General features: G+C 46.3%; 2 protein-coding genes across 2 annotated transcripts; both read right to left on the minus strand.

Moving 5' to 3' along the window:
* Positions 1-3,105: 3,105 nt before the first annotated feature.
* On the minus strand, positions 3,106-8,218 carry LOC149348599 (uncharacterized). The gene is made up of 2 exons (XM_089585859.1): positions 7,881-8,218; positions 3,106-5,110 (listed from the first exon to the last, which is right to left on the minus strand). The coding sequence occupies exons 1-2, from the start codon at positions 8,163-8,165 to the stop codon at positions 4,010-4,012; spliced, it is 1,386 nt and encodes a 461-aa protein (XP_089441985.1). The 5' UTR covers positions 8,166-8,218; the 3' UTR covers positions 3,106-4,009.
* An 8,286-nt stretch (positions 8,219-16,504) lies between these two features.
* LOC149348600 (uncharacterized) lies at positions 16,505-25,927 on the minus strand. Its single transcript, XM_089541805.1, has 2 exons — positions 25,612-25,927; positions 16,505-17,584 (listed from the first exon to the last, which is right to left on the minus strand). The coding sequence occupies exons 1-2, from the start codon at positions 25,894-25,896 to the stop codon at positions 16,505-16,507; spliced, it is 1,365 nt and encodes a 454-aa protein (XP_089397931.1). The 5' UTR covers positions 25,897-25,927.
* Between the last annotated feature and the right edge of the window lie 578 nt (positions 25,928-26,505).

Raw genomic sequence — 26,505 nt, forward strand, 5'->3', positions numbered from 1 at the left:
CCTAAAGCTTGAGAATTGTACTGTAGTGGAGAACTCTGCATTGTTCTGTTGTTCGTGTGATGAGCTGCTAAACGGCCTGAGATCAGTACATGTTGCTGCAGAGCCCCGGACAGAAAAATTATGGAAGTCACACTACTTGATTGAGGCTTTAGTCTGTTCTAAACATGCGTCTCATGCAAATTGCCTTCTGTGCAATAAACTCCAAATATGATACGCATGCAAGTGCTCTTTACGGAGCGCCAATCATATTGCTTGGTTCGAGACTTTGCGGTTGCTTAAAGCGAGGTTGCACATAAAGGTTCTCGTCGGTGTTTATATGCCGGTTTCGAAGGTCAGCTGTACTTGAATACACATAAGGTGGGCACATGACACGCGTTACTGACTCAGCAGTGGTTTGTTGATGTGGAAATCCTAAACCTCATTTCAAGTATGTGTGTCTGGGCAGGCCAGGAATGCGGATGGTGCTCGCATACGGGACCTACATTTGGCGCTGCTTATCTTAGTTCGAAACCACTAGCTGCATCTCGGACCACCGAAGCTATTAAAATGCTGTAGAGAGCTTCGTCAAGCAATAAACATTCATAAGGAGTACAACAATTCCGTCGGCCTGGTGCTGGGATCTTCTGGGGTGAAACGCTTGGAAGAGGGCCTGGGATGTTGCTGTAATAGTGAAAGAGGGTCCGTAAACGAATGAAACAGCGAGCTATCAAAAGAAAAATGATAGGCGTAACGTTATAAGACCAGAAGGAGGCAGAGAGGGCGAGGGAACCAACGCGAGTTAATCACAATAGTCGAAATCAAGGAATAAATAGGCCTGGCAGGACATGTAATACGAAGCCAAGATCACCGCTGCTCTTTCAGGGTAATTCGGCGGATTCCAGGAGAATGCAAGCGTAGCAGAGGGCAGCAGAAAGTTAGGCTGGCTGAAAAGGTTTGCGGGGATACGGTGGTCCCAGCTGGCAAAGGACAGGGTTAATTGCAGACATTGGAGAGGCCTTTTCCCTGCAGTGGGCGTAGTCAGGCTGATGTTGATGATGGTAAAACTAAGGATGTAATAGCAAAAGGCTAAACAGCGATCTCTTACAGCACGGCGGTGCTCCGTCTTTCTCATCATCCTCCTCGGAAACATCGGGCGCGGCCGTCGTGGTTCGCTACAATATTTTAATACATACACACACGTGAGAAGTTTAGTGTTTTCATCATAATTTCATTGCACTGTACCATCGATGTGCTCAGGTTAAAATGCCATTTCCGATGGTAATCAAAGCATTGATGTCTACTCTGCAGCCGCTGTTTTTCTAATTATCGAGCTTTCTTAGCGCAGGAGGTTATATTTCGGTCTTCAACTTAGTATGTGTTGCCGAATCTCTTGTTTAGCAGTAGTAATCGCCGTTTTAAATTTTTAGTGTGGGTGCCGCCGCGGCGGCTCAGTGATTATGGTGACGGGGTTCCATCCCGGCTGCGGCGGTCGAATTTCTATTTAGGCGAAATTCTAGAGGCCCGTGTGCTGTGCGGTATCAGTGCACGTTAAAGAACCCCAGTAGGTCGAAATTTCCGGAGCACTTCACTACGGCGTCCCTCAGTCGCTCTTCACAGGTCAACTGCCCATAGACTGGAAAAATGGGAAGGTCGTTCCAGTCTACAAATCAGGTAACAAGAACTCGCCGCTTAATTACCGCCCCATTTCTCTAACTGGTATTCCCTGCAAAATCATGGAACACGTCATCTATACCCACATCATGACATTCCTTGATTCGAATAACTTTTTCCATCCTGCTCAGCACGGGTTTCACCGGGGTTAGTCGTGCGAGACCCAATTTGCCACATTCATTCATGATCTGCATGCTAACCTTGATTCTAATCTACAGACTGATATCATTTTTCTACATTTTGCCAAAGCCTTTGATAAAGTACCCCATAAAGGCCTGCTGATAAAACTTTCTCGATTAAATTTGCACCCCCATATTTTGAAGTGGATTGAAGAATTTTTGACTAATCGTTCACAGTTTGTCTCCGTTAACAATAAGAACTCTAACTCACTCTTAGTAACGTCGGGCGTCCCACAGGGATCTGTGCTTGGCCCACTACTGTTTCGTATATACATTAATGATCTGCCTTCAAATGTAACATCTAACATAAGCATGTTCGCTGACGACTGTGTACTTTATCGTGCTATTCTCACCACCGCTGACCAATCTTCTCTTCAAAATGATCTTAATGCCGTTCAGGAGTGGTGTAATAAATGGCTAATGGAACTTAACCCACGTAAGTGTAATCTTTTATCCATTAGCCGTCGCCGTAATCCTTTAACCTCCTCTTACGTATTATCTGAAGTTCCCGTACAACTAGTTCAATCATACAAGTATCTAGGCATAACTATTTCGAGCGATCTTTCTTGGAGCCTGCATGTTACTAATATAATATCGTCAGCAAACAAGACATTAGGTTTCCTAAAGCGCCATCTTCATCATGCTCCCCATCATGTCAAGTTATTAGCTTACAAGTCATTAGTCAGGTCCAAACTAGAATTTGCGTCGCCCATCTGGAATCCTCATCAAGCATATCTCATCAATGCCCTCGAATCTGTTCAGAATCGCGCTGCTCGTTTCATTCATTCAACCTACTCTTATGACATCAGTGTTTCGTCCTTAAAAACAGCATCCGGATTATCACCCTTATCGCTCCGCCGTCGCATTGCCAGCATGTCTTTATTTCACAAATTCTTCCACAGCCCTATGCACATCGCACCTTATATTCTTCCACCCGCACCAGCCATCGCCTACAAGTTTCCCGTCCACGATCACGCACCGTCTCTTTTTCTAATTCCTTCTTTCCTCGTGCAGCCGCAGACTGGAACGGCCTTCCAAACAACGTTGCCATCATCACCTGCCCACGACTTTTCACTGATAATGTAGAAACTTTCTTGTCATTGTGAATTTGTGCTTTTATTCTTGCCACCCCTTATGTAACACCCCTTTTTAAGGGGCCTTAAAGGTAATAAAATGAAATGAAATGAAATAACTGTTCTGTATATATCATGTCCCCTCATCCAACAACGTCAATAATCTCAAACTGAAAAAGAAGAATACGCAAGAGAACTTTATTTCAGAAAAAGTTTTCATCGTTTAGTTCAGAATTGCGGTTACAACACACAGTTTGAACAGTGGAAGTGGTTGGACTTCTTCATACGGTGCTATTAGGGTTTAAAAATAGTAGTTTTCAGGTTTAAACATTGCTTCTTCACCACATCTGACCGAAATCAGAAGAGAACTGAATCAAGTTAATTTGAAACTTTGTAAACTGCGACGTAAAGGTGACCTTTTAGCCATTAGACACAAGCGCCTGGTCTCAATTAGAGATCAATACCTGCATCCCCAGTAATAGCTATAATAAGCATTGATAAGTGCGTAAAATCTATTACCTTCAGCCCCATGGCTTAAAAAATATTGATCATTTATCGGGAAATGCGAAAATTGCGCGCCTGTGTTGCGGCACGTCTTTCATGCAGTTACGTCATTTTACGGGCATCGCTGTCATTGCTACGGAGTCGCGCAGTTCTGGAGTCGAATGCGAAAGGGAGCAAATTTGTTAAGCCACACCGCGAAAAGTTATCACGTTTCCAAGTTTAAAAAAGATATACGCCTAATAATAGTGGGTAGCTCTCAATCTGAATATGCAGCTTAAAGCTATATTTGCAACAGTCCTGCCCGCTGCTATTGTAAAGAAGTTAAATATTAGAGAAAACAAATTAGCTTTTTCCGTACGTCGGCGGCGATAAAAAGGCCAAATTTTATCCTTTGCAAAGAACAATTTTTTACGATTAGTGCTCAACTCCTGTCATACACAGGGTAAATAAAGCACTAAAGGAGCGACGTACGCATCCCAGTTAGTGCAGAGAATGCTCTACAGGACCAATTCTCCAGTAGTAGATTGTAGCATGAGCTCAGGCGACCCACATATAGGTTTTTTAGATAAGAAAGTGCTCTTTTGTCTCTCAAGCACGTGTGATTCACAGCAGCAACTCAAATATTAATCGAAGCTGGTCTGCGTGCACATAGCCATCGCGGGTGAGGTCGCCTAGGTTAAGGGACGGGATTCCAAAATAACTGGACTCGTTAGATGATTCTGAAGGCCTCTGATTAGATTCGTGTGTAGGCTTTGGTTTCACTTCGAGGTGGCATTTCGCTTCTTTTTCTGGGTGCACTACGCTCAGCCTGATTCGGTGCTCGAGTGGCCACTGAATAAAGTCGTCCATGTCCCCCTTGTGCACTTGATACCGCAAAAGCAGGGTCACAGATTCGCCATCTTTTCTTAAATGAATTCCAGGTGAGATGCAGTAGCCGCGAAGGTACACCCGCTGGCTTAAATAAGGAGCATGCCCCACCTCCAACGCTTTTCGTTTGAGTGTTTCCACACCGTTCACAAAAAATTCGCAGTGCTGCACCTGTAGCTTATTGTGCCCAACAACGAGGCCAATGCTGTCCATTGTTTTCTGGAAATTTTCTTTCGCTTCAGCTTTTGCAGCGTCGATGGCACCTGCCAGCCGTGAACAGTTGTCAACGTTCTCTCGGGTCGCACTTACCAACTCGCTACTAAGTGTCTCTTCCAATGCGCCCGTCCTAGTGGAGATAGTGTCGATTGTTGACCGTTTTATCTCCTCATTAGACGCGGCAATTTCGCGAATGCCTTGTGTTAAAGTGTCGTTGATATGGCGTGTTGCTTGCGACAGTTCGTGCTTAAGCGACTCTGTGAGAGCGTTCTGACCGTGCGAGATTTCGTTCAGTCGGTCGCCTTGAGCTCTGCTCTCACTAACCACCTGCTCCAGAAGGGCCTTCATTTCGCGGGCTTGCTCTTGCAACACTCGGCTCGAAGCTGTCGAAGCAGGTGACTCGTCTCTGCGCACAACCTGTCCTCCGCATTCCGCTGCAGGAGGCGCCCCCTGGTTTGCACAGTTCGACCTCAGGTGCGCGCAGACGTCGCTGCAGAGAACCGAGGCCGCGCACTTGGGGCAGCGAGTGAAGTGGTGTCCGCAGTCGCGCTGGAAATGTTGAGCGATCTCCGAAGCGGCCATTACAGCAGCGCAGCCGTTTTCTTCGTTCCAGCACATAACCTGGAAGTAAGAAAACTGGTGGATCACAAAGGCTGGATAATTAAAATATAATTAGAAATAATGCGTATAAGAACAGAAGGAAATAGGCATGTTTTCTATGATTTATTGGTTCGAAGATTAAAGGTAACCGATAGCTAACTATCAGAATTGATACGTAGATAATTATGTTGAGTGCCATTTCGAAAAAAAAGGCAATTTTTGACAATGTAAACGCATGTACAGCATGCAGCGCGGGCCAGTGAAAGAAGGAATGAGTTGTTTCTATTCATAACTCTCAGTTAACGATTCTTGAAGGGAAGAGGAAATCTGATATTAAAGAAAATATAGACTCAAAGCTGGAGATTGGAGGGGGGGGGGGGATTCTTTTTTGTCTTTCATTTTTTTAGAACTAATGTTCATTTTAGTATTCTATGCAAACGTCACTAGGGTGTTCTGTCGATGCTCGTGCCTTGGCCTCTGAAGGGCACCCGATATGTTCATTCATTATTACAGCGCAAAGACGGCACAGAACAAGAAGGGGACACAACAGCGCTGACTGTCAACTAAGTTTTATTCGAGACCAGTAGGGTTTTTATACACCTGGCGATCAGAATGGGAAAACAAACATACAAAAATAGCTGTAGGCATGCGCAAGGGTACAGTAACGGCGGTTATCCGGCACGTGTCAGATTTCACATTCTAGATACTTCATCTCTTTCTGGGACAATGCCACTGATGGTGCGCTTATGCACTCGTCCTGCAGTCTAATAATCATAGCAGCTTCTATTATTTCTCTTGTTAATGTGTCTCGGTGTTTCCCTATGACACTGCATTGCCTGTACATCGGTTCACATTTATCCCGATATGTATTTGAAAAATAAGTAAATAAACGTGCACTGACATCGTACAGCACGCGAGAGTTTCTACATTTCGACTGCATCAAAGTGCGGCCTCCGCTGCCAGAATCCCATCGCATGCATTTGGGTCTCAGCAGCCGGAGGCCACAGCCACTAAGCTCCTGCATTGAATGCTAAGAAGTGGGGAGTGGTGGAGGAGCTATTTATGTAATATATTTGGTTGTGAAGCCTAAGCAAATATTGGACATTAAGTGCAAATCTCTTGCAAGGTCTGTTTAAAACATAACGCTGAATCACTTGCTGACCAAAACGTTGATTAGCTATCCAGACGAACACGCGGCATTGCGATTCTCGCCTGTACAGAGGTTTGGCTAGAGTGAAGAAAAACAGGAAGGACTTTGGTGCATGCAGCAATAGAGATATAAAACTATACCTGCTTTGACGGAAACAAATAAACAAATAACTAACGCAGTAAAAAGTACCCTCGTCTAAAAAAAATGATAACTGATATTGAAAATCAATACAAATAGAAAAGGTATATATTACGAAAGACAACTACTACTGTTCTATATTCTGCGGAAGCGAGTAGATATGTTGATTGTAAATAACCTCCTGGCTATCGCTAAAAAATAATCGGTTTCTTCAACACCAAAACACTCTGTTACACCTAATTATCTCGAGGTATTGCGTCCTTTTCTAATTTCGGCTCCGTCCGCTTGGATTTTCGGCAGTATAAAAATCCAGCAATGTTACTCAAGTTCAAAACTGTGTCCAAATAGGGTATCACTATGATCTCTTTATTTATTCTGGTCTCATTTATCCCTATTTTTGCAATCAATAAAATAAACAACTATAACGACAAATAAACAACGCTTCACTTGGCGGCGAGTTTGTTTGGCAAGTGAACTTAAAGTGCGCTTAAGTGCGCTCAAATGCAATGGCTGCGCTGTCTTCTTGATACTAACAGATGTTCAAAATATAACCGATCGAGAACGACTCACGCAGAAACAACGTTATTTTCTATGAAAATTTGTGTAACTGTTTTCTCCGGTGTAAGAAAGCCAATTCGTGCTGAAGCAAGTGGTCTTCAATTACCTCGCTTCCTATGCCGTTAATCATTTATTTGTGTTATGAAGACAAATGAGGCAATATATGCATGCTTTTCTTTTCTTCCTACCACAGTTGTGAAACCTGTGCAGAAGCGTTCATATATCTTAACAGAAGAAACTCGCCGCCAGTGAAGCGCAAACCAAGGCGGTTACGCATACTGAAAATGGTGCTATTCCTGACGAAGCAGAAAGCGCGCGCCGCTGAAGGTCCGCTTTCCTGCACGATGCGGGCAAACAATAAACGCTTGCATGAAGCACTGAAAAGCGCCCCCTGGCGAGCAGTGATGGTAGCGGCGCGGCTTCGCTGGTGCCGGCGATAAGCCGAGCATAAGACCATCGTGACGGGTCAGCCGGATGTGCCGACGGCCCCTCGTTATCTGCTGCGCATCTGCTGATAGAGCGCACTGGCTTGTAATTTTTTTCCAGTCTTGTTACGCTCTCGCGGGCTCCGTTTTACTTTTGGTGCGCCTGTACATCCACCCTCAGCTGGTTCTTAGGCCGAGCTCTCTTCATATTTAGCACGACCGTCTAAGGGCTTGAATGACCTTCACTCTGCTGCTAGATTTCACTGTATCCATGATCACTTCAAGCACTGAACTGGACTTTTCCTACATAATTAGAAACACCCCACCCTCACGAGAAACCCCTTTACAGGTATACTTAAGCACTGGAAATAAACTAAGTAAAGCAGTAAGTTTCAAAAGTAGCCTTGCTAAGGCCAGCCACTTAGTTATTGACGAACCGGCAGCGTATGTCACACACTGGCGTTTCTTAACATGGGACTGCACGGACCTGCCACCTGTACTTTCTGTCCACTTGGCTCACCTGTCTCTTGAGCAGGTCGTCGGCTGACCACTCCTTCCATTCGACGTCTTCTTCCGGGGACTGCAGGCCATCCAGGGGACAGACGACCGTGCCGTCCTGCGCGCACTGCTCGTAACAAGACCCGCACACGACGTGCTTGCAGGACAGAACTGCCGTCTCTGGGCGCACCAGAGAGCAGGCACCGCACACTCTGATCCGTGGAAGCGGCCTCACAAAGTGCAGCGGCCTCCGGTCGAGCTCCGAGGCGAACCCGGCAAGCGTGTAGAGCACACTTTCGGCAGCCATCTTGTCTTACGTTATTCCAGCGCTCAGCCCTCAAAAAAATGCTGCGCCTCTCCGACAAGGGCCCTTTCTTATCAGCGTATCCCTCCCTCTCTCCTTCCCGTCGTCAAGGTTACAATCAATGTGATATCCGCCTCGAGCGCAGTGCCCCTTCCCATTGCGTGTCGAAATGTCTGCTTCACCGAGCCTGCCTTGCCGTTTATTTATTTATTTATTTTACCCTCAGGGCTTACAAAAGCATTGTAGAGGGGAGGAGCAGAAATACAAGGGACACTATGCAATTTGGTTATTAAAAGGAAACAGAAAAAAAAATATACAGGCAACAACAACAACGACGAAAAAAGAACAAAAACGGCACGTATTCAAAGCACACGGGTCGGTTACAAATGTGCAATAGTTCGGTTGAACAGAATGCAGCAGAGTAGAGCATCAACGTAAAAAATAAATAAAATAAAATGAAGGAACAGTCATACAGATCATGATAAGCGCCAGTGCAAGTTTTAAAAAGAAAATAAAAAAGGGCTTCAAAATATGTTAGTAAGGCAAGTTCGAAATCGGTGGTTGTTGGTGATAGCGACCAGGTCAGCAGGTAGATGGTTCCAGTCACGGGATGTTTTTGGTAGAAATGAATGTGCATATGTCATGGTGTTGTGGCGAGGTATGGCGACTTTGTAGCAGTGATCTACACGGGCAGAAACATGCGCAGTGTGACGACCCCACATAATGCGCAGGTCCACACGGGACGGAGAGGCAAGAAGACACCGTATGGCTCAGTTTAAACAAAATGATGTATTCAATAATTATACATTGTACATCAGAGGCTGGGGTGACCGAGCTTACGTGGCGACGCCTTCATGGGGGCGATGGAGGGGCTCCGGAGTTGCGCTCCGTCGGTGGCTGGCAGAAGCTGCGCGCCGTCGGGCTTCGGCGCTGAAGGACCCTTTTTGTGAACGATGTCGTCCCTGAGCGTGCTTTTCGTCCGCACTGGCCAGCTATCCCTGCTCCGCCGCCCACGCCCGATATCCTCTCTTCCAGGCTGAATTGTTTCCCTCGTCCTCCTTTCCACGGCGGCGCCCGCGGCAGCCCCGACCTCCCGCGTTGGGATGTCGTTATTCTCCCGCCGGCAGCTTTCTTCTCTTACCGGGTTTTCAGCCTCTTTTGCGTCCTTGTACGGCCAGGCAGCCTAATTGGGCTGGCTTTCCCTATGCGGCGGAGGCGGACGTGGCACTGGGAGGGGGGGGGGGGGGGGGGGGGGGGGGCGTTTCCCTCCCGCCGGCGTCTTTGTACCATTGTACCCTTTCAGTGGTTTTGCTGCCTCCGAGGGCTCCGTCAAGGCGGCGCCGTCGAACGCGGACCGTTTAAGGGGAGACAAGGGAGTAGGACGGAACGAGCTGCGTCCTTTGCCGGGGTGCCTCCGGGGTTGAGCACAGAGAAGATTCCGCCTAAGATATGGGCCCTCGTAGCGCACGCACGGAACGTCACAGCAGCATCTGTGATCAGGCGCGTCCTGAGTTGATGGTTATGATGATAAATTTTATGTAAGAGGCAAATACGAGAAATCTTACGACGGACAGTGAGAGGGGGCAAATTTAGTTAGTTTCATGTTAGTGACGCTTGCTGTGCGGTGGTAATTATTGAGAATAAAACGAGCAGAGCGATTTTGTACGCTCTCCAAGGTTTTATTCAATGATACATGGCCAGGGTCCCATATGGATGAAGCGTACTCGAGATTGGGTAGTACATAGGTAGTATATAGCTGTTTTTTAAGTGAAGACGGAGGTAGTGAAAAGTTACGTTTCAAATACCCAAGCATGCGATTGGCTTTGGCTGTTGTGTAGTTAATATGAAACTTCCAGGAAAGGATATTCGCAATGTGTACTCCAAGGTACTTATAAGTTGAAACGGAGTCGAGTGGAGAATCATTAATACAGTAGCTTGGACAGGATGATTGACTGCGGGAAATTCGCATTGTTTTGCATTTTGCAGCATTCAGTTTCATCTGCCAAAGGGAGCACCAAGAAGCGATATTATTTAAGTCAGTCTGGAGTAAACTCACATCAGAAGCGTTAGTTATTTTATGGTAAATTACACAGTCATCAGCGAAAAGACAAATAGAGCTAGATACGGAGTTGGGTAAGTCATTAATATAAATAATAAAAAGCAATGGAGCCAAGACAGATCCCTGAGGCACTCCTGATTGGACGGGTACCTCAAGGGAGTCAGTCTCGTTAGCTGTGACATACTGGGTGCGGTTTGAAAGAAATGCAATTATCCAGTCAAGTACTACAGGATCGATGTTAAGGTGACTGAGTTTTAGTATTAGAAGTTGATGATTAATCTTATCAAAGGCCTTGGAAAAATCTAGAAACGCACAATCAGTAATGAACCCCGAGTCTAAAAATGAATGTAGATCTTTGGTGTACATAAGTAACTGTGTTTCGCATGAGTATAATTTGCGGAATCCATGCAGGGAGGGATGAAAAAACTGGTTTGATTCGATGCTGGAGTGTAGGCACGCAGATATTCAATGCTTTTTTTTTTTTTTTTGGAGACCGAAATGGTTTATGGTTCAGGAGTGTTTAACATCCCAAAGATCGACTACGAAAGACGCCGCAGTGAAGGGCACTTTGCACTTTGCAACGTGCACTAACATCGCATGGCACACGAACGTCTAAGATTTCGCCTCCATCGAAATGCGACCGGCGAGGCTTGGATCGAACCCGCGTCTTTCGAGTCAGGAGCCCAGCGCCATAATCAGTGAGCCACCGCGCCAGAGCGCAGACCGAGAGAGCAATCATTGGAAGAGAGAAACCCAACTCCTTATGATGTGTCCTGCACAGATTTTCAGTTTTATTTTTGTTTTTGCACGAAATTTAGACGGGTGATGATTCGGGCTAGTGGATCGTACACACGAGGTTCGCAAAAAGCAAGGACAAGGCAAAACACAAGCGCTAGCTTCCACTCAACACTCTATGGGCGCTTAGAGTGTTGATGAAGGCACAAATCAAGAGCAGAAGGCACCACATGAAGGGTTAGCAGGCTGACTGTGTTAAATCAGCCATCTCGACAGCAAAAACAAAAGTAGACAAATTGCAGCCAAAAGAAAACCTAAAAGCATGTAAGCAAGTTTCACAAGTCCGCGCTGTGCGCTGCTTCCAAGAACGCAATGCCTTTTGTTGATAGTGATGAGGATGGATTGCTTAAAGAATATTCAATCCCAACCTTGTGCCTTGCGAAGGCTTCAATCATCTCTCTTGTTCTTTTTTCTCTATTTTCCCCTATCTCTAGGCATTCCTCGTAGCTAGGTTTGCATTTAGGAAAAAGGCAATGACGTGAAAAAGTCCGGACTCTCCATCTCGAACGTTCCTGTTGTTTGGCCAAAGTACGACTGGCCGCAGGAAAGCGGTATCTTGTACTGTATTGCGCATTGTTGCCGCGCATTGTTGTTGTATGAATACCCCTCTTCGGGCTGCTGCGAGAGACTTTATCGAGGAAGGTGTCGTAGACGAGTATTCGAATTAGTCAGGCTCCGCTGGTAGCGTTTGTGCTCAAAATGGCTTGACCGGTAGACGCCATGGGTGTGCAGCTGTGGCCTTCGCGCGCTGTTGCTGGCGCTCAAAAACCAATTACAACCAACTTAAGAGGATGACATGTGCAGAAAGAGGCAACCAAGAAACATTACATCAAGAAAAGACGTCAACGAATATAACATTGGAGACTTCAGGAGATGTAATTGTAGGCGTCACTGTCATGTTTTTATCTCGATATTATTTTTCTGGTTTCTCGCTTGCTTTGTGCGACCGATTCCTTTTGTGCAGTTTTATTTTGTTCGTTCAGATATCTATTTTTTTGTATTCTGCAGGTCAACAGGTTTTTTTGTTTTTAAAAACTGTGAGCTATAAATTTCACCCTTGGAATTTTCTTTTAAGTGAAGACGTGTCCGCAGAAACTGCATGGCAGAAATTGAAAACTCAGAGTTTGCTATTGCGAAAAAATAAATTCAAAGCATATGGACCTGTAGTGTGCCCATAGAAATTCGATGATTTTGGAATCAGCTTGATTTCACATTTCTTTAAACAGTGCAGGCTTCTTACAAATTTTGGGGGTTATTGAATAGTTTAAATAAGTGCAACACTGAAAGTTTATTACAATATATTCGCAACATAAATTTTTAATTGACGCTCAGAAAATTTGAAGTAAATCTACAAATATAAATGACTTTTTGCAGAAAGCTGCGTCCTCCTCCCTTAAATTCTTGCTTTTTTCTGCATTAGTTACTGCTATTTTTATCCCTAATTCTTTCTGTTCGTCGGGATTCATCAAAGCCTAAATGCAGGGACCTTCCAAGTGCTACTCAATAAACTTGACTGCGTTTCCTTTTCTGGTCTGCTCCATGTATTCAAAGAGGCGGCGACCCGTGAGCTCGACGTACACCACGACGACTCAGTGGACGTCCTCGTACACCCAGTCGTCATGGTGTAGTATGTCTCTCTATTTACCCTAATCTTTTCCGACTGGTTCTCCTCTTCAGAATATCTTTCCCTGCGGCAGCGCAGACATATTGTGCTGACCACCGCTCAGGGGGCTGCATTCATACCCGCTTATTTCTTCAGCATTTCTACTCAGCAAAACCGCCTGAAAATGCACTGCCTGAAAGACACTTCATGCGTTGGTCGACTCCTCCCACCGTCTGCGGGGAATTCAAAAAAAAAGGGGGGGGGGGGGAGCCGGACGTTAATCCTCTTTAAATTAGGGAAATCGGGCGCACAGCGCTATAATTCGAAGTTTTTAAGAACGCTGGGAACCGGTAGATAGAGTTCCCCACGGCAAAAAGACGAGTTCAGATTCCTCTTAAGTGCACGTTTAACCAGTGCTGACATGCCACAGGGCACAGCGTTTGAATGCGTTGGCACTACGGCCTTATCTCGGCGAAATGAGTCTATCTAGTGTTGTGTGATAAAGCTTCCGTGCCGTACGAGACCTCCGTCCACAATTCGCCCAGCACTGCCCACCAGCCATCCACTAACTCCGAAATACGTTACTGCCCAGCAAACAACCCACCTTCAGCCTGCCGTAAGCCTCACCCACCAACGAACACCCATCTTCACCCACCGAATTTGCCCTGTTGTCTCTGAAGACGTTGCCCTTGCGTCCAATGAACGATGCAAGTTTAATCAGCATCGATAAGGAGAAGTGCTCAGCGTTATCGGACAGAATATTTTCGCAGAAGAGGTGAAATCCGGGCCAGTTGGTACATAATGAAGAGGAGAACCATAGAACCCTCAAATTGAGGGCCCTTGAGGGTGTCCCAAATGAATGAATGAATGAATGAATGAATGAATGAATTAAAACGAAAGTTAAGAGAAGAGGGACGTACACCACGACGTCTAGGTGGTCGCCGTCGTACACTCAGTCGTCATGGTGTGCGTCGTTTTTTTTCCCTTGTTCTTTTTGATTGGTTCTCCTCTTCAGAATATTTGTCTGTCCAGCAGCGCTGACAGGTTCTTCTGCTTACCACCGCTGTGGGGGCTGCTTTCATACCCGTTTATTTTTTCAGCACTGCTACTCAGCAAAACCACCTGAAAAGGCTCTCTGTTCCGACAAGGCCACTGCAGTCATAAACCAAGATTACAGATGCGCTCAACACGGGCTACACTCGTTCATGAAGATAAAATACAGCGAAACTATGGTACACAATGCCTGGCGCCCTATTGTTAACATGTGGTGCCTGCCACAGATAAGATCATAGGATGCTCGCCCGAAGTATACTCTGTGATGATTTCGCCGTGATAATTTCTGAAGACTCCTCGAACACAACAGGAACTTTTTTATTGTTTGGACGCGTAACAATACTGAGAAGCAGAACAGGAAATTAGTCCATATATGCGGTTCACGCTCCGCATAGCTACCGACAGTAATTCATGGTTCGCGTCATTTATCTTCGCTTCACGCAGAAATACGCTTCCCTGCCTACTCACTGTGACTGGAAACAAAGCTGGAATCCATAGTTTCTATTTCCCAGCTGTTTCTTCGGAAATACGATATAGCGATTGCAGTAAGCTACATTTCAAGGAATAACACTAAAGGAAACTATAATGTAGTGCCCACAACGAAAATGTCTCAATAGCCGGAATTGTGTCCAACTCATCACCAGTCGAGAAAGAAATCGCCGCACAGAACTACCTATATTTTTAGCCGCGAAGGAGGTGATTCCTCCTGAGTACGACGAAGATATGAAGAGGAAGAATTCTGTTCATAAGAAGCATGTTTGTTCATGCTTTGTTACAGATGGAACATAGATTAGAGAATGTGAGCGATGACAGTAACATGTTAACTACAGGCGCCGCCTTTTTGAACTCATGTGATGTGAGAAAGCCTGTCATTATTACCCCATCAGCGAAAAATAAAGCAGTTGTAAAGTAGCGCACTTCTCTGCCGTGTCTTACACTCCGCGGTCTTACTAACAGTGCTACCTTCAAATTCAAATAATGAGTGACTAACACCACAAATTCCCACTGAAGCAGGTTGGAAGTTTCTAGGCGTTCTCCATGCCGAATACTTGTCAGGCTACTTCTCAGGCTTTCGGTAAGCACGCAGTGGGTAGTGGTTCAGCTTTAATGAGTGCGTTTTCGTGAGGTTCTTGGGGTAGGCGGGAGCAGGAAGCCGTCATGGATTTTGGGGCTGTGAATGTGAGGGCTCAGACTATGGGCAGGGTGCAGGGCAGGGGTGATTGAAGCTCTGCCTGTCGTACATCCATATTAGGCGGGCGGCCGGCGTGAGAGGCGAAAGGGATGTGGTACTGGGGTGGTGTGTAATGGGGACGGCCATGAGAGTGTCAAATCTAGGCGGAACTTCCGAGCGTCGAGCTCAGTTATCAGGATCTGGGCATGCTTCAAGCGAGCGCAGCGCACTGTCGCGCGCGGCAGCTCATCGAGTCATAAACAGGACACAGAAGTCGAGTGTGGAAGTGCGGCGCTAACAGTGTTGGAGCACCGCGTGCAGTAAAAAGTCAGCGGGTGTGTAGCTTGGTTGGATGTTGGGGTTTTATGCGGCATGAGTCTGTGCTACGTTCTAGGATATAACCTTGCTGATTTTCGGGCCGGCGGTTTTATGCGGCATGAGTCTGTGCTACGTTCTAGGATATAACCTTGCTGATTTTCGGGCCGGCGGTAAAGGTTGTATGATTGTTTGGGGTGAATGGGGAATGACTTGCGCGGTAGAATCACTCGAAACTAACGAGATAGCAGGACGACGCCCATATTACTAAAAGTGCAAAAATTAACTGTTGCCACTTTGAATTCAGATAACGACCGGCGGGTGAAAAGGTTAGACACATATATAGCTCTTTTGTTCATATTATGTCCCTCTATCCATCAACGTCCATAATCTTAAACCCAAAAAGAAGAAAACGCAAGAGGGTTTTATTTCACAAAATATTTAATTGTTTAATTCAGAGTTGCTGTTACAATACACAGTCTGAACAGTGGAAACTGTTCGGCTCATTCATACCGTCACTTTCAGGGAAGGGTGCTATTAGCGTTTAAAAATAGCAGTTTTCGGGTTGAAAGATGGCTTCTGCACCACATTTGACCGACATCAGAACAAAAGCAAATGAAGTTAAATTGTAAGCTAGTCAACTACGACGTAAAGGTCACTACTGTATTGCCATTACACATCGGCGGGTGGTCCCAACTAGAGATGTGTAGCTGCCTCCTAGTTGTAGCTACAATAATCATTGATAACTGCGTAAAATTGATTACCTGCGGCCGCGTGACTTAAAAAACATTTATTATTTATAGGAGAATTCGCAAATTGTGCGACGGTGATGCGGCACGTGTGTCATGGAGTGACGTCATTTGATGGGCATCGCTGTTTAAAAATCCCTTGAGAAATGGAGCCAATTTGTTAAGCCACAGCGCCAAAAGTTATCACGTTTCCAAATCTTGTTTCCAATTAAAAAAAAAACAGTTGTATGCCTAATAATAGTTTATACCTTTAAATCTGAATTTGCAGGCTAAAGCTATATTTGCAACAGTCCTCCTCGCTGTTATTGTAAAGCTAACTATTAGACAGAACATAATTCAGCTTTTTCCGGACGTCGACGGCGATGGAAAGGCCAAATTTTAACCTTTGCAAAGAACAATCTTTAACGATTAGTATTGCACACCCATCATACACAGGGTAAATAAAACACTGCAGGAGCGACGTACGCATCCCAGTTAGTGCAGAGAATGCTCTACAGGACTAATTCTCCAGTAGTAGATTGTAGCCTGTGCTCGCGCGACCCACGTTATGAAAGTTTCAGATGGGAACATGCCCTTTGTCTCTCGAGCAAGAGTGATTCACAGCAGCAGCTCGAATATTAATCGAAGCCTGTCTTCGTCCACGTAGCCGTCGCGGGTGAGGTCGGCTAGGTTAAGGGACGGGGATGGAATATATCCAGGGAGGTTAGATGATTCTGAAGGCCTCTGAATAGGTGTGTGTCTACGCCAGGGTTTCACTTCGAGCTGGCATTTTACGCCTTCTTCTGGGTGCACGACGCTTAGCCTCATTCGGTGCTCGAGTGGCCACTGAATAAAGTCGTCCATTTCACTCTTGTGTATTTGGAACCGCAAATGCAGGGTCAGGGATTCGGCATCTTTCTTTAGAGCAATTCCAGGTGAAATGCAGTAGCCGAGCAGGTACACCCGCTCGCTGAAATAAGGAGCATACCCCACCTGCAACGCTTTTTGTTTCAGTGGTTCTACACCGTTTACAAAAAACTCGCAGTGCTGCACTTGTAGCTTATTGTGCCCAACAACGAGGCCAATGCTGTCCAATGTTTCAGCTTTTGCAGCGTCGATGGCAGTTGCAAGCCGTGAGCATTTGTCACCGTTCTCTCGGGTCACGCTCACTAACTCGCCTCTGAGTGTCTCTTCTAATGCGCCCATCCTAGTGGAGACGCTGTCGATTGTTGACCGTTTCATCTCCTCGTTAGACGCGGCAATTTCGCGAATGCTTTGTGTTAAAGTGTCGTTGATTTGGCGTGTTGCTTGTGACAGTTCGTGCTTCAGGGTTTCTGTGGAGGCGCTCTGACCGTGCGAGATTTCGCTCAGTCGGTAGGCCAGCGCTCTGCTCTCACTAACCACCTGCTGCAGAATGGCCTTCATTTCACGGGCTTGCTCTTCCAACACTCGACTCGAAGCTGTCGAAGCAGGTGACTCGTCTCTGCGCTCAACCTGTCCTCCGCATTCCGCTGCAGGAGGCGCCCCCTGGTTTGCACAGTTCGACCTCAGGTGCGCGGAGACATCGCTGCAGAGAACCGAGGCCGCGCACTTGGGGCAGCGAGTGGAGTGGTGTCCGCAGTCGCGGCGGAAATGTTGAGAGATCTCTGAAACGGCCATTACAGCAGCGCAGCCGTTTTCTTGGTTCCAGCACATAACCTGGAAGTAAGAAAATTATTAGATCATAAAGGCTCGAAAATTAAAATATAATTAGAAATAATGCCTATAACGAAACAAGGAAATAGGCTTGCTTTCCACGATTTATTCGTTCGAAGATTAGAGGTAACCGATAGATAACTATCAGGATTGATATCTAGATAATTATGTTGAATGCCATTTCGCAAAAAAACGCAATTTTATGCGAAGCATATTACAATAGGTAACCCAAGCCCTTCCTGACGGTTACACGCCGTGCACACCATGTGACACAATGACGTCACGACAGATGAGAGACCGGGCTCCAACACGTGCCGTCGCTGCGGTTGCACGCCGTGCAGACCACGTGGTATGGTGACGTCACACCACGTGACACAGTGACGTCACGACAGATGAGAGACAGCGAAAGGAAGAATCTCGGAAGAGGCCAAACACGTCCTCGAGGCGAGGCCGATAGAACGTAACATAGAGATAATATGGATCCCAGCGCATGAGTCTATTGCAGGAAATGAGGCTGCACACGAGCTTGCCCGAGCTCTCTATCACCGGGCGGCCGCAGAGCAGCCCTCCCGCATAGACATGAAAGATAGTCTAATTTCATACCACGAGATCACGGAACATTATAAGCTGAGCAGGTGGGTCTATCCGCCGCCCGACCGTTCCCTCGCAAAAGAGGAGGCAATTGCGTGGAGAAGATTGCAAGAGGGGAATCATATAAGCCCCTTCTGGGTATACATAACCATCTCCAAAGAGGAGAAAGACCAATATTGTATAACGTGCGGGGAGAGGGGCACTCTCGACCATGTCATATGGGAATGTGCTGGAAGCCCGGGCGCCGAGCAAAACATAGAAGATAGAGAAGCCTGGGAGACCTTGCTGCGGAGCGAGGACCCCGCTAAGCAGCAACAAGCCATCCGCCTGGCGGCTGAGGCCGTGAAGAGACAATGTGTCTTCACCAGACCTTAGTTTGCGAGGCTCCTATGTAGGGCTCCCTTAGGCCTGCGTGCCGGGGGGTCCAAAAAGGAGTCTCATTTCGCTGGAAATAGACGTTTTGATGATGATGATGACAGTGCTCTAACTTGTGCCGTCGCTGCGGTTGCACGCCGTGCAGACCACGTGGTATGGAGACGTCACATCACGTGACACAATGACGTCACGACAGATGAGAGACGGGGCTCCAACTTGTGCCGTCGCTGCGGTTGCACGCCGTGCAGACCACGTGGTATGGAGACGTCACACCACGCGACACAATGACGTCACGACAGATGACAGACGGGGCTCCAACTTGTGCCGTCGCTGCGGTTGCACGCCGTGCAGAGCACGTGGTATGGTGACGTCACACCACGTGATACAATGACGTCACGACAGATCGCCGTCACGCGCTGGGAGAGGGAGAACGATGCCATCGCACAGACGCCGGAATGTCCTCGAGCGGCATTCCCGCGCATTTCGAACGCGCGTTCACACTCGGTGTAGGTGAAACGCTCGCTCCACCGGGCAGGCGGACGTGGCTTCCGTGGCAATCCAGGCGCTCACCCAACGCGCGTCTCGGGGTTTGTCAGCGTTCCGCTGTAGCTATGCCGTTGTCTTCCCCCACGACGAAGGCTTCTAGTGGTTGTATTAAAATGACCAGTCTCGAAGTCGTCAACGAAGTTCTCGCAAATAGAGACCTTTAGCATACCGTGTACCTTGTTACCGCTAGCGGAATACCGGGAGCCAGCCTCACGCCGGTGAGCAGGCGCTGATTGGTCCCGATGCTTCAGGAGCGCGCGTAGCTGCCGGACACGTGGCGCCATCTGGCGACGTCAAGGAGATTTGCGCATGCATTGGCGTGGCCTCCGCGATTGAAAAAGGCGCGCGCCGCCGCCGGAGCAGATCGCGGCGGCCACGGCATTGGCTGCGCCTCAGTGATTTGTGGCTTCTCGTGTTCTAGTGTTGCTAGAACCATTGCTAGAACCATTGGTTCTAGCAACACTGTTTTGTCCTATGACGTCATCAAGCTTGTACTTGCGAGTTTGGCCTGTGGCGGCGATACCTGTATTTTGGTTCTTGCTCTTTTCTACGTTACAAGAGCTTTGTTGTCAGTATGAGTGGCGTTTTTGTAATCAGGAGCTGGTATTCTGACCAACTTCAATTTCTCCTCAGTGTCTCTTTAATGAAAAACTCTTGCAAGATACGCTTCAAACGTAACGCTGAATGACCTCCTGAGCAAAACGTTGATTAGTTATCGAGACGAATATGCACCAATGCGACTCTCGCCTGTAAAAGCATTTGGCTAGAAGACAGAAAATAAAAGGGATGTAATTTGGTGCATGCAGCAATAGAAACATAAAGCTATGCCTGCTTTGAGTGAAACAAATAAATATGTCAGTTAAAACTGCCCTCGTCTAAAAAAATGATTACTAATCTTGAATAGCAATATAAACGGAAAAATTATACATTACGAAATACAACGGCTACTGTTCAATATGCTGCTGAAGGGAGTAGATGAATTGATTTTAACTAACACTCAAGCTATCGCTAAAAATGAATCGGTTTCTTCAATACCAAAACCCTTCGTTACACTTATTCATCTCGAGATTTTGAGTATATTTCTGTTTTCGGCTTGATCCGCTTGGATTTTCGGCACTATAAAAATGGTTTGGTTTATGGGGGTTTAACGTCCCAAAGCGACTCAGGCTATGAGGGACGCCGTAGTGAAGGGCTCCGGAAATTTCGACCACCTGGGGTTCCTTAACCTGCACTGACACCGCACAGTACACGGGCCCCTGGAATTTCGCCGTCGTCGAAATTCGGCCGCCGGAAGCCAGGATCCAACCCGCGTCTTTTGGGTCAGCAGTCGAGCGCCGTAACCACTGAGCCACCACAGCGGGTTAATAAATCGATCATTGTTACTCAAGTGCAAAATTGTGTCCGAATAGGGTACCGCCATGAGCTCTTTAAATTATCATTGTCTCATTTATCCCTATTCTTGCAACCGATAAAGTAAACAACTATAACAATAAATAAGCAGCGCTTCACTTGGCGGCCAGTTTGTTTGGCAAGTGGGCTCAAAATTTTGTTTGGCTGCAATGAACGCATGAAAAAAACATTAGCATTCATGTATTGGCTGTGCTGTCTTTGTGATATAAATAGATGTCCATAACATAAGCGATCGAGGACGACTCATGAAGAGACAACTTTACTTTCTATTAAAATTTGTGCAACTTTTCTCCGGTGTAAGAAAGCCAATTCGTGCCGAAGAAAGTGGTCTTCAATTACCTCTCGTGCTACGCAGTTGATCATCTATTTGTATCAAAGACAAAGGAGGCAATATATGCTCGCTCTTCTTTTTTTCCTACCGCAGTTGCGAAACCGATGCTGAAGCGTTAACATGTCTTAACACAAGAAACTCGCCGCCAGTGAAGCGCAAACCAAGGCTGTCGCGCCGACTGGAAATGGTGCCATTCCTGACGAAGCAGCAAGCGCATGCCGCCGAAGGCCAGCTTTTCTGCACGATGCAGCAAAGCAATGAACCCTTGCATGATGCATTGAAAAGCGCCCCTGGCGAGCAGTGATGGTAGCGGCGCGGCTTCGCTGGTGCCGGCGATAAGGCGAGCATCAGACCATCGAGGTGGGTCAACCGCATTTTCCGACGCCCGCTCGCTCTTCGCTGCGCATCTGCTGATAGAGCGCGCTGGCATGTATTTTTTTTTTGGCAGTTTGGTGACCGCTCGCATGCTCTGTTTTACTTTTGGTGCGCCTGTACATCCGCCTTCCACATGTACGTCGGTCCAGCTTTCTTCATATTATGCACGAATGTCCAAGGAATAGAATGACCTTCACTGTGCTGCTAGGATTTATTGTATCCATGACCATCTCAAGCAGTGAACTGAACAACTCGTACATAAATAGAAACACCCACCCTCACGTGAAACCCCTTTGCAGGTATACTTGGGTACTGGAAATAAACTAATTAGAGAACTAAGGATTTCAAAAGTACCCTTACTAGCGACAGCTACTCATTTATAGACGAACCGGCTACGTGTGTCACACACTGGCGTCTTAAACTGATGCTTGGGTGAGTTGGTATGCCATTTAAAAATTGATAACACCATCATAACTTCCCAGTAACCAGAAGTCCTAATTCTTTTGCTGACAGTGCTAAGAAGAGGCAGCAAAACTCATCCGTCCCTGTACCATTTGATGTGTGCGGCTTGAATAATTTAAAAATAAAAAACTTTTTTTTTGAAAAGGGGGGGGGGGGAGGAAACGGCGCAGTATCTGTCTCGCATCTCAGTGGTCACCTGAACCACGCCGTATGAGAAGGGATAAAGGAGGGACACGTTACCTTGTTACTATGCCTGTTTAATACCTTTGCTTGTGTGAAGCGTGGGTGGCAAGGTTTAGTTTTGGAATACCTGTCATGTATACAGCGATGCAATTTCACATACTGATACACATTGTTACTATGCTCTTTGAGGGCGCTCATTGATCCATATTCCCGTCTGGCCCACGCATTACTTGCGGCAGGCCAATGGGATGCCACAGACAGCACCTTCTTGATACGCCTCGAAATGATTCTCGTGCTTTGTGGAGTCTTATTTCTTGTTGTTTGAAGCGACGTGCATTTTTCTCGTTAGAAGCAGTAAAACTTTTGTTTCTAGTCAGCGCCTGTCCTGATGTTCCTTCTTTTCGTCCCTATCAAAAACACGCTGCTCCTTCTTGAGATTCAAACTCGTCCCCTCATCGGTCGAAAGTGTAACCGCTGAGTGAGCGTCAGAGTGCGTTCTTTTCAACGACGCTCAACGAAGGGTCTTACACTTGGAATGAATAAATTCTGGGGGCACTTTGCCCTTACTAAAGCGCGACGAGCCGGAAGCCATTTCCCTCTCTGTTGCTGCCCCTGTTACTGTGGTGATGACGTCAGGGGTGACGTCACGCGCATGCGCGGCAGCTGCCAGAGGGGAGTCGGGGCTGCGGTAGGCGCCCCATAGACAGACTGTCGTGATGACGGCATAAGTGACGTCACGCGCATGCGCAGTACATTTCCGGTTGCGACACACTACGCCATTTCTTGACGTGATCAGTTTTTTATTGTGTCTATTAATTTTAAAAGTTTTAGTTAATTGGTCTTAATTATTTCCTGTTGTGACCTACTAAGCAATGTCGATGAGGTGATCAATTCTTATTAATTAATTTGAGTCAATATAAATTATTAATATTGAGGAATTCTGTGTTGCGACACACGACGTCATGTTAATGACGCAGTAAGTTTTAATTCATTGTTAGCTAATGTGTGACAATTAATTTTATGTTACGACATACTACGCCGTGTTGATGATGTCATTAGTCTGACAGCTAAGATGGGACTTCTGCGGACGCACACGCCGACGAGTCAGGAGTCTAGAAAGGCTTGTGCCTTAATTAAAATGCACCGTATTATGTATTCATGCCAGATGTAGCAGCTTCGTAGGCTGTGTGGCTTCTTTATATGTGAAGACTACTGCGAACTTTTTTTTGTTTCTTTGCGTGCTAATACCTTTCTGACTTCATGGCGGTGTTTAATTCAAAGGTCCCTATCATCTAATAACGGGTTGGTGGATTGTGTACAGAAACCGATCGCTTGAATAGTGTTAGTGGATGTCTGTCTTAGTGTTACTGGATGTCTGAGGAAGTAAAACACCAAGAGTTTGGATGTTAGGTTCGATCAGCACTTAGAGAGTGAAAAAAAAAGTTTGCGAGACTGTTCAGATGTAAAAAAGCAGCACTCACGCCTGCAAAAAATTGCATAACACTTAAGTTTTAATAGTAAGTGCAGGGCTTTCGGTCAAAACGAGCGCTGAGCGATTAAGTGTCGACTGTTCGTCAGGAGTGAAGGTACAAAACACGTCACTGATATTTAACAAGGGAGGAGTGGGAGGGGGGGATCTATGCGCGCTCCTCTTCATAGAGACCGCTATCAGCACAGCAGTCGTACACCATACCTGAAACTTATCAAGTGCGATAAACCAACGCGCAAAAGCAGCGCGAAGTTCGTCGTCGCTCAGGGAACTCTGACACAGAGATAGCAGCGCCGCGGTGCGGCCCCGCAGACGCTCCTGACGCCGGCCCGTGGTCTCTCCACTTTCGCTCACACCTGTAGCTACTCCGCTTTCTGCACTGTTCAGCAATTATCGACAAAGCACGCAGCGTTACGACGGCAAAGATTTTTTATCATCCATCGATCTAGTTTCTTCGTCACGGCAGCAAACTTAGTAATGCCACTGAAACTGTCTCGTTACGTAGGGAATTTCGCTGATTGCGAGTGAGCTATGTCTTAACACAGAATCTTACCGGTACGGAATATTACCGGTAATAAAGAATCTGCCCCTGCGGGGCCGAAACGCAAAAAAGGCTAACGAACAACTTTCAGCTTAAATTGAGGATAGCGCAGCAATATAAGGAAACGATGTAACTTTAAGGAACTGGAAGGGGACAGATTGGATCAGGGAATAAACGCGGGTTTATGACGTCTTAGCAGAAATCAATTTTTCGGACCGATAATAAAGGCTTCCATCACAATTTTGTGCTAATTTTACAGGGACAGGTGATTGAAATTATCACGGTGTACACCGTGGACATTATTCAAGAGCGTAAAGCACCAGTTCTATATTTCTCCACCTAACTTGAGTTAGTTAACACACACTGATTATCTTTGCCAAAAACTTTGCGTTGTAGGTGCACTTTCACGATGTTGCAGCACTCTGCGTTTAAAATGTAAAGTTCAAATTTATTATCCACTCTTCGACTGTCATTTAACTTACTGCAACTTATAATGGGCTACGACGACAGTGACTAGTATGGAGAAATCAATCATACTACAAAAAACAATGGTTCCTCTAAGTGCCAATCTTAAATGGTCATCTCCCACAACAAAGGTTTTCAAATACATCACTTAATTCGCGTCAGCAATCTATTTGACTTTCGTCTTCTGAAAATATTGTATTTTTCTTCCACCAATTTTACAAATTGTTTATCAATTTCAAGATCTTTAGAACTGAGCCAAATTTCTGTGAACTCAAGAAAGCAGGATACATGGACTACACCATCTTTTCCTTACAACTACGAACTAGTCTTTATTTCATAACCTGCCTAGCACATTGAATACTTTTAACACTGCTGGCTACACCAAACAAATCTTATGAGCTATTTTGTAAAACTATGAATGAATATATGTTGTTTTGCTTTCGATTATCAATGCATTATTTGTGAACGTATTGTGTTATTTTTGCGCAAATGGCTGTACTGTTTCTTCCAATAACGTGACGCGTTTAGTACAGCAATCTTCTACTATTTACAGCGTTGTTAATATTGTATGCAAAATGCTTGTTATGCTTCTTTTTCTTCGTTATGTTTCTTCTTTGATGCATACGACGAATTTGCACTATGCTTTGTAAGCCTTCATGGTTCTATTTTATTATTACGTTTGCTATATAAACTGTCACTTGCAGCGGTTGCCTGGACTTAGTGTAGCTGCTCTTGCAGCTTTTATCCTGGAAACCCCAGCAAAAACTAGAAATTAACTGAATTGAGTTGAATTTACATGGACTTCGGCAGGGCATGTAATGCGAAGGCAAGATTATCGATGGTACTTAAGGGTAACGGAGTGGATTCCAAGAGAAGGCAGAAGTAGGAGGGGGCGGCAGAAAGTTAGGTGGGCGGTTGAGATTCAGAAGTTTGCCGGGGATACGGTGGCTGCAGCAGGCAAAGGAGAAGGTTAATTAGAGAGACATGGGAGAGGCCTTTGTCCTGCAGTCGGCTTAGAGTAATGACGAGATTACAAGATGTTCAGGAAGTTCAAAAGTTGAGTTCAAGTCGCAGCCATTACCTGTTCATCAAGATTCCACCAAGAGATAACGTAGCTAATGTGAGAAAATTAAACCTCATGTTATATCCATAGCCCCACCCCTTATGTAATACACCTGAATAGGGGTCTTGAAGAAAATAAACCGAACTGAACAGAACTGAACAGATTACTGCCGTCCTTTTGAAAATAAGTAAGCCCCCACCTGTCTTTTCAGCATCTCTTCGGGAGGGCACTCGGTCCAGCTGACGTCTGCGTCCAGGAAGTGCTGGTCATCCAGAGGGCACACCCGGTCCCCGTCTCCGCTGCACTGGTCGTAGCAGTACAGGCACAACAGGTGCATGCAGGGGAACAGTGCTGTCTTCCTGCGCACCAATCCACAGGCGCGGCATATCTCGTTCTGCGGAATCGGTTGAATGAAGCGCAGGGACCTCCAGTCCAGGTCAGCGGCGAAGCCTACCAACGTGCATTGCTGGCCTCGAGGAGACATCGTTCACACCGTCTGCTGCAGCTGCTCAGAAAGCTATGAAAACGGCGATTACCACCCCTGCCAAGACGCGGTTTCATCTTCCCTTTCCTTTTTTTTTGCCGGATGCCGTGGCTACAATCAGGGTTATTATCTCTCACATCACAGTCGTCGCTTGACTGAGCGCGCGTTCACGCGCACCGAGCGGCTTTGTGCCTGCGACCGTTATCAACTTTGTGGCTCAGGCATACATTACTCGGTTGATTGGTGTTTAAAACGTCCCAAAAGTGACTCAGGCTATGAATGACGCTGTAGTGAACGGCTTCGGAAATTTTGACCAACTGGGGTTCTTTAACATGCACTGAAATCGCACAATACACGGGCTTCTAGAATTTCGCCTCCATCGAAATTCGGCCTTAGCGGTCCGGTTTCGGTGGAGATGAAATTCTAGAGGCCCGTGTACTGTGCAATCTGAGTGCATGTAAAAGAACCATCCACAACTCTTCGAGTGGTGTTCTGTTCCGTAACCAAATCATTTCGTACTCGGACCATAAATTCTCTATTTTGTATGGGAAGACGGTCAACGCGTTGACCTCCGGCCAACGCGTTGAATGAAGCCAAGTGTATAGCCAT

The sequence above is a fragment of the Amblyomma mixtum genome, chromosome 4, assembly GCF_055824585.1.
Source record: "Amblyomma mixtum isolate Tamu chromosome 4, ASM5582458v1, whole genome shotgun sequence".
NCBI lineage: Eukaryota > Metazoa > Arthropoda > Arachnida > Ixodida > Ixodidae > Amblyomma > Amblyomma mixtum.

Excerpts from the sequence above, each read along its gene's own strand:
- LOC149348599 (XM_089585859.1), bottom strand. The coding sequence starts at position 8,165 with ATGGCTGCCGAAAGTGTGCTCTACACGCTTGCCGGGTTCGCCTCGGAG. Across the intron at positions 5,111-7,880 it reads ACGACCTGCTCAAGAGACAG|GTTATGTGCTGGAACGAAGA; the intron begins GTGAGCCAAGTG and ends TCTTACTTCCAG.
- LOC149348600 (XM_089541805.1), bottom strand. The coding sequence starts at position 25,896 with ATGTCTCCTCGAGGCCAGCAATGCACGTTGGTAGGCTTCGCCGCTGAC. Across the intron at positions 17,585-25,611 it reads AAGAGATGCTGAAAAGACAG|GTTATGTGCTGGAACCAAGA; the intron begins GTGGGGGCTTAC and ends TCTTACTTCCAG.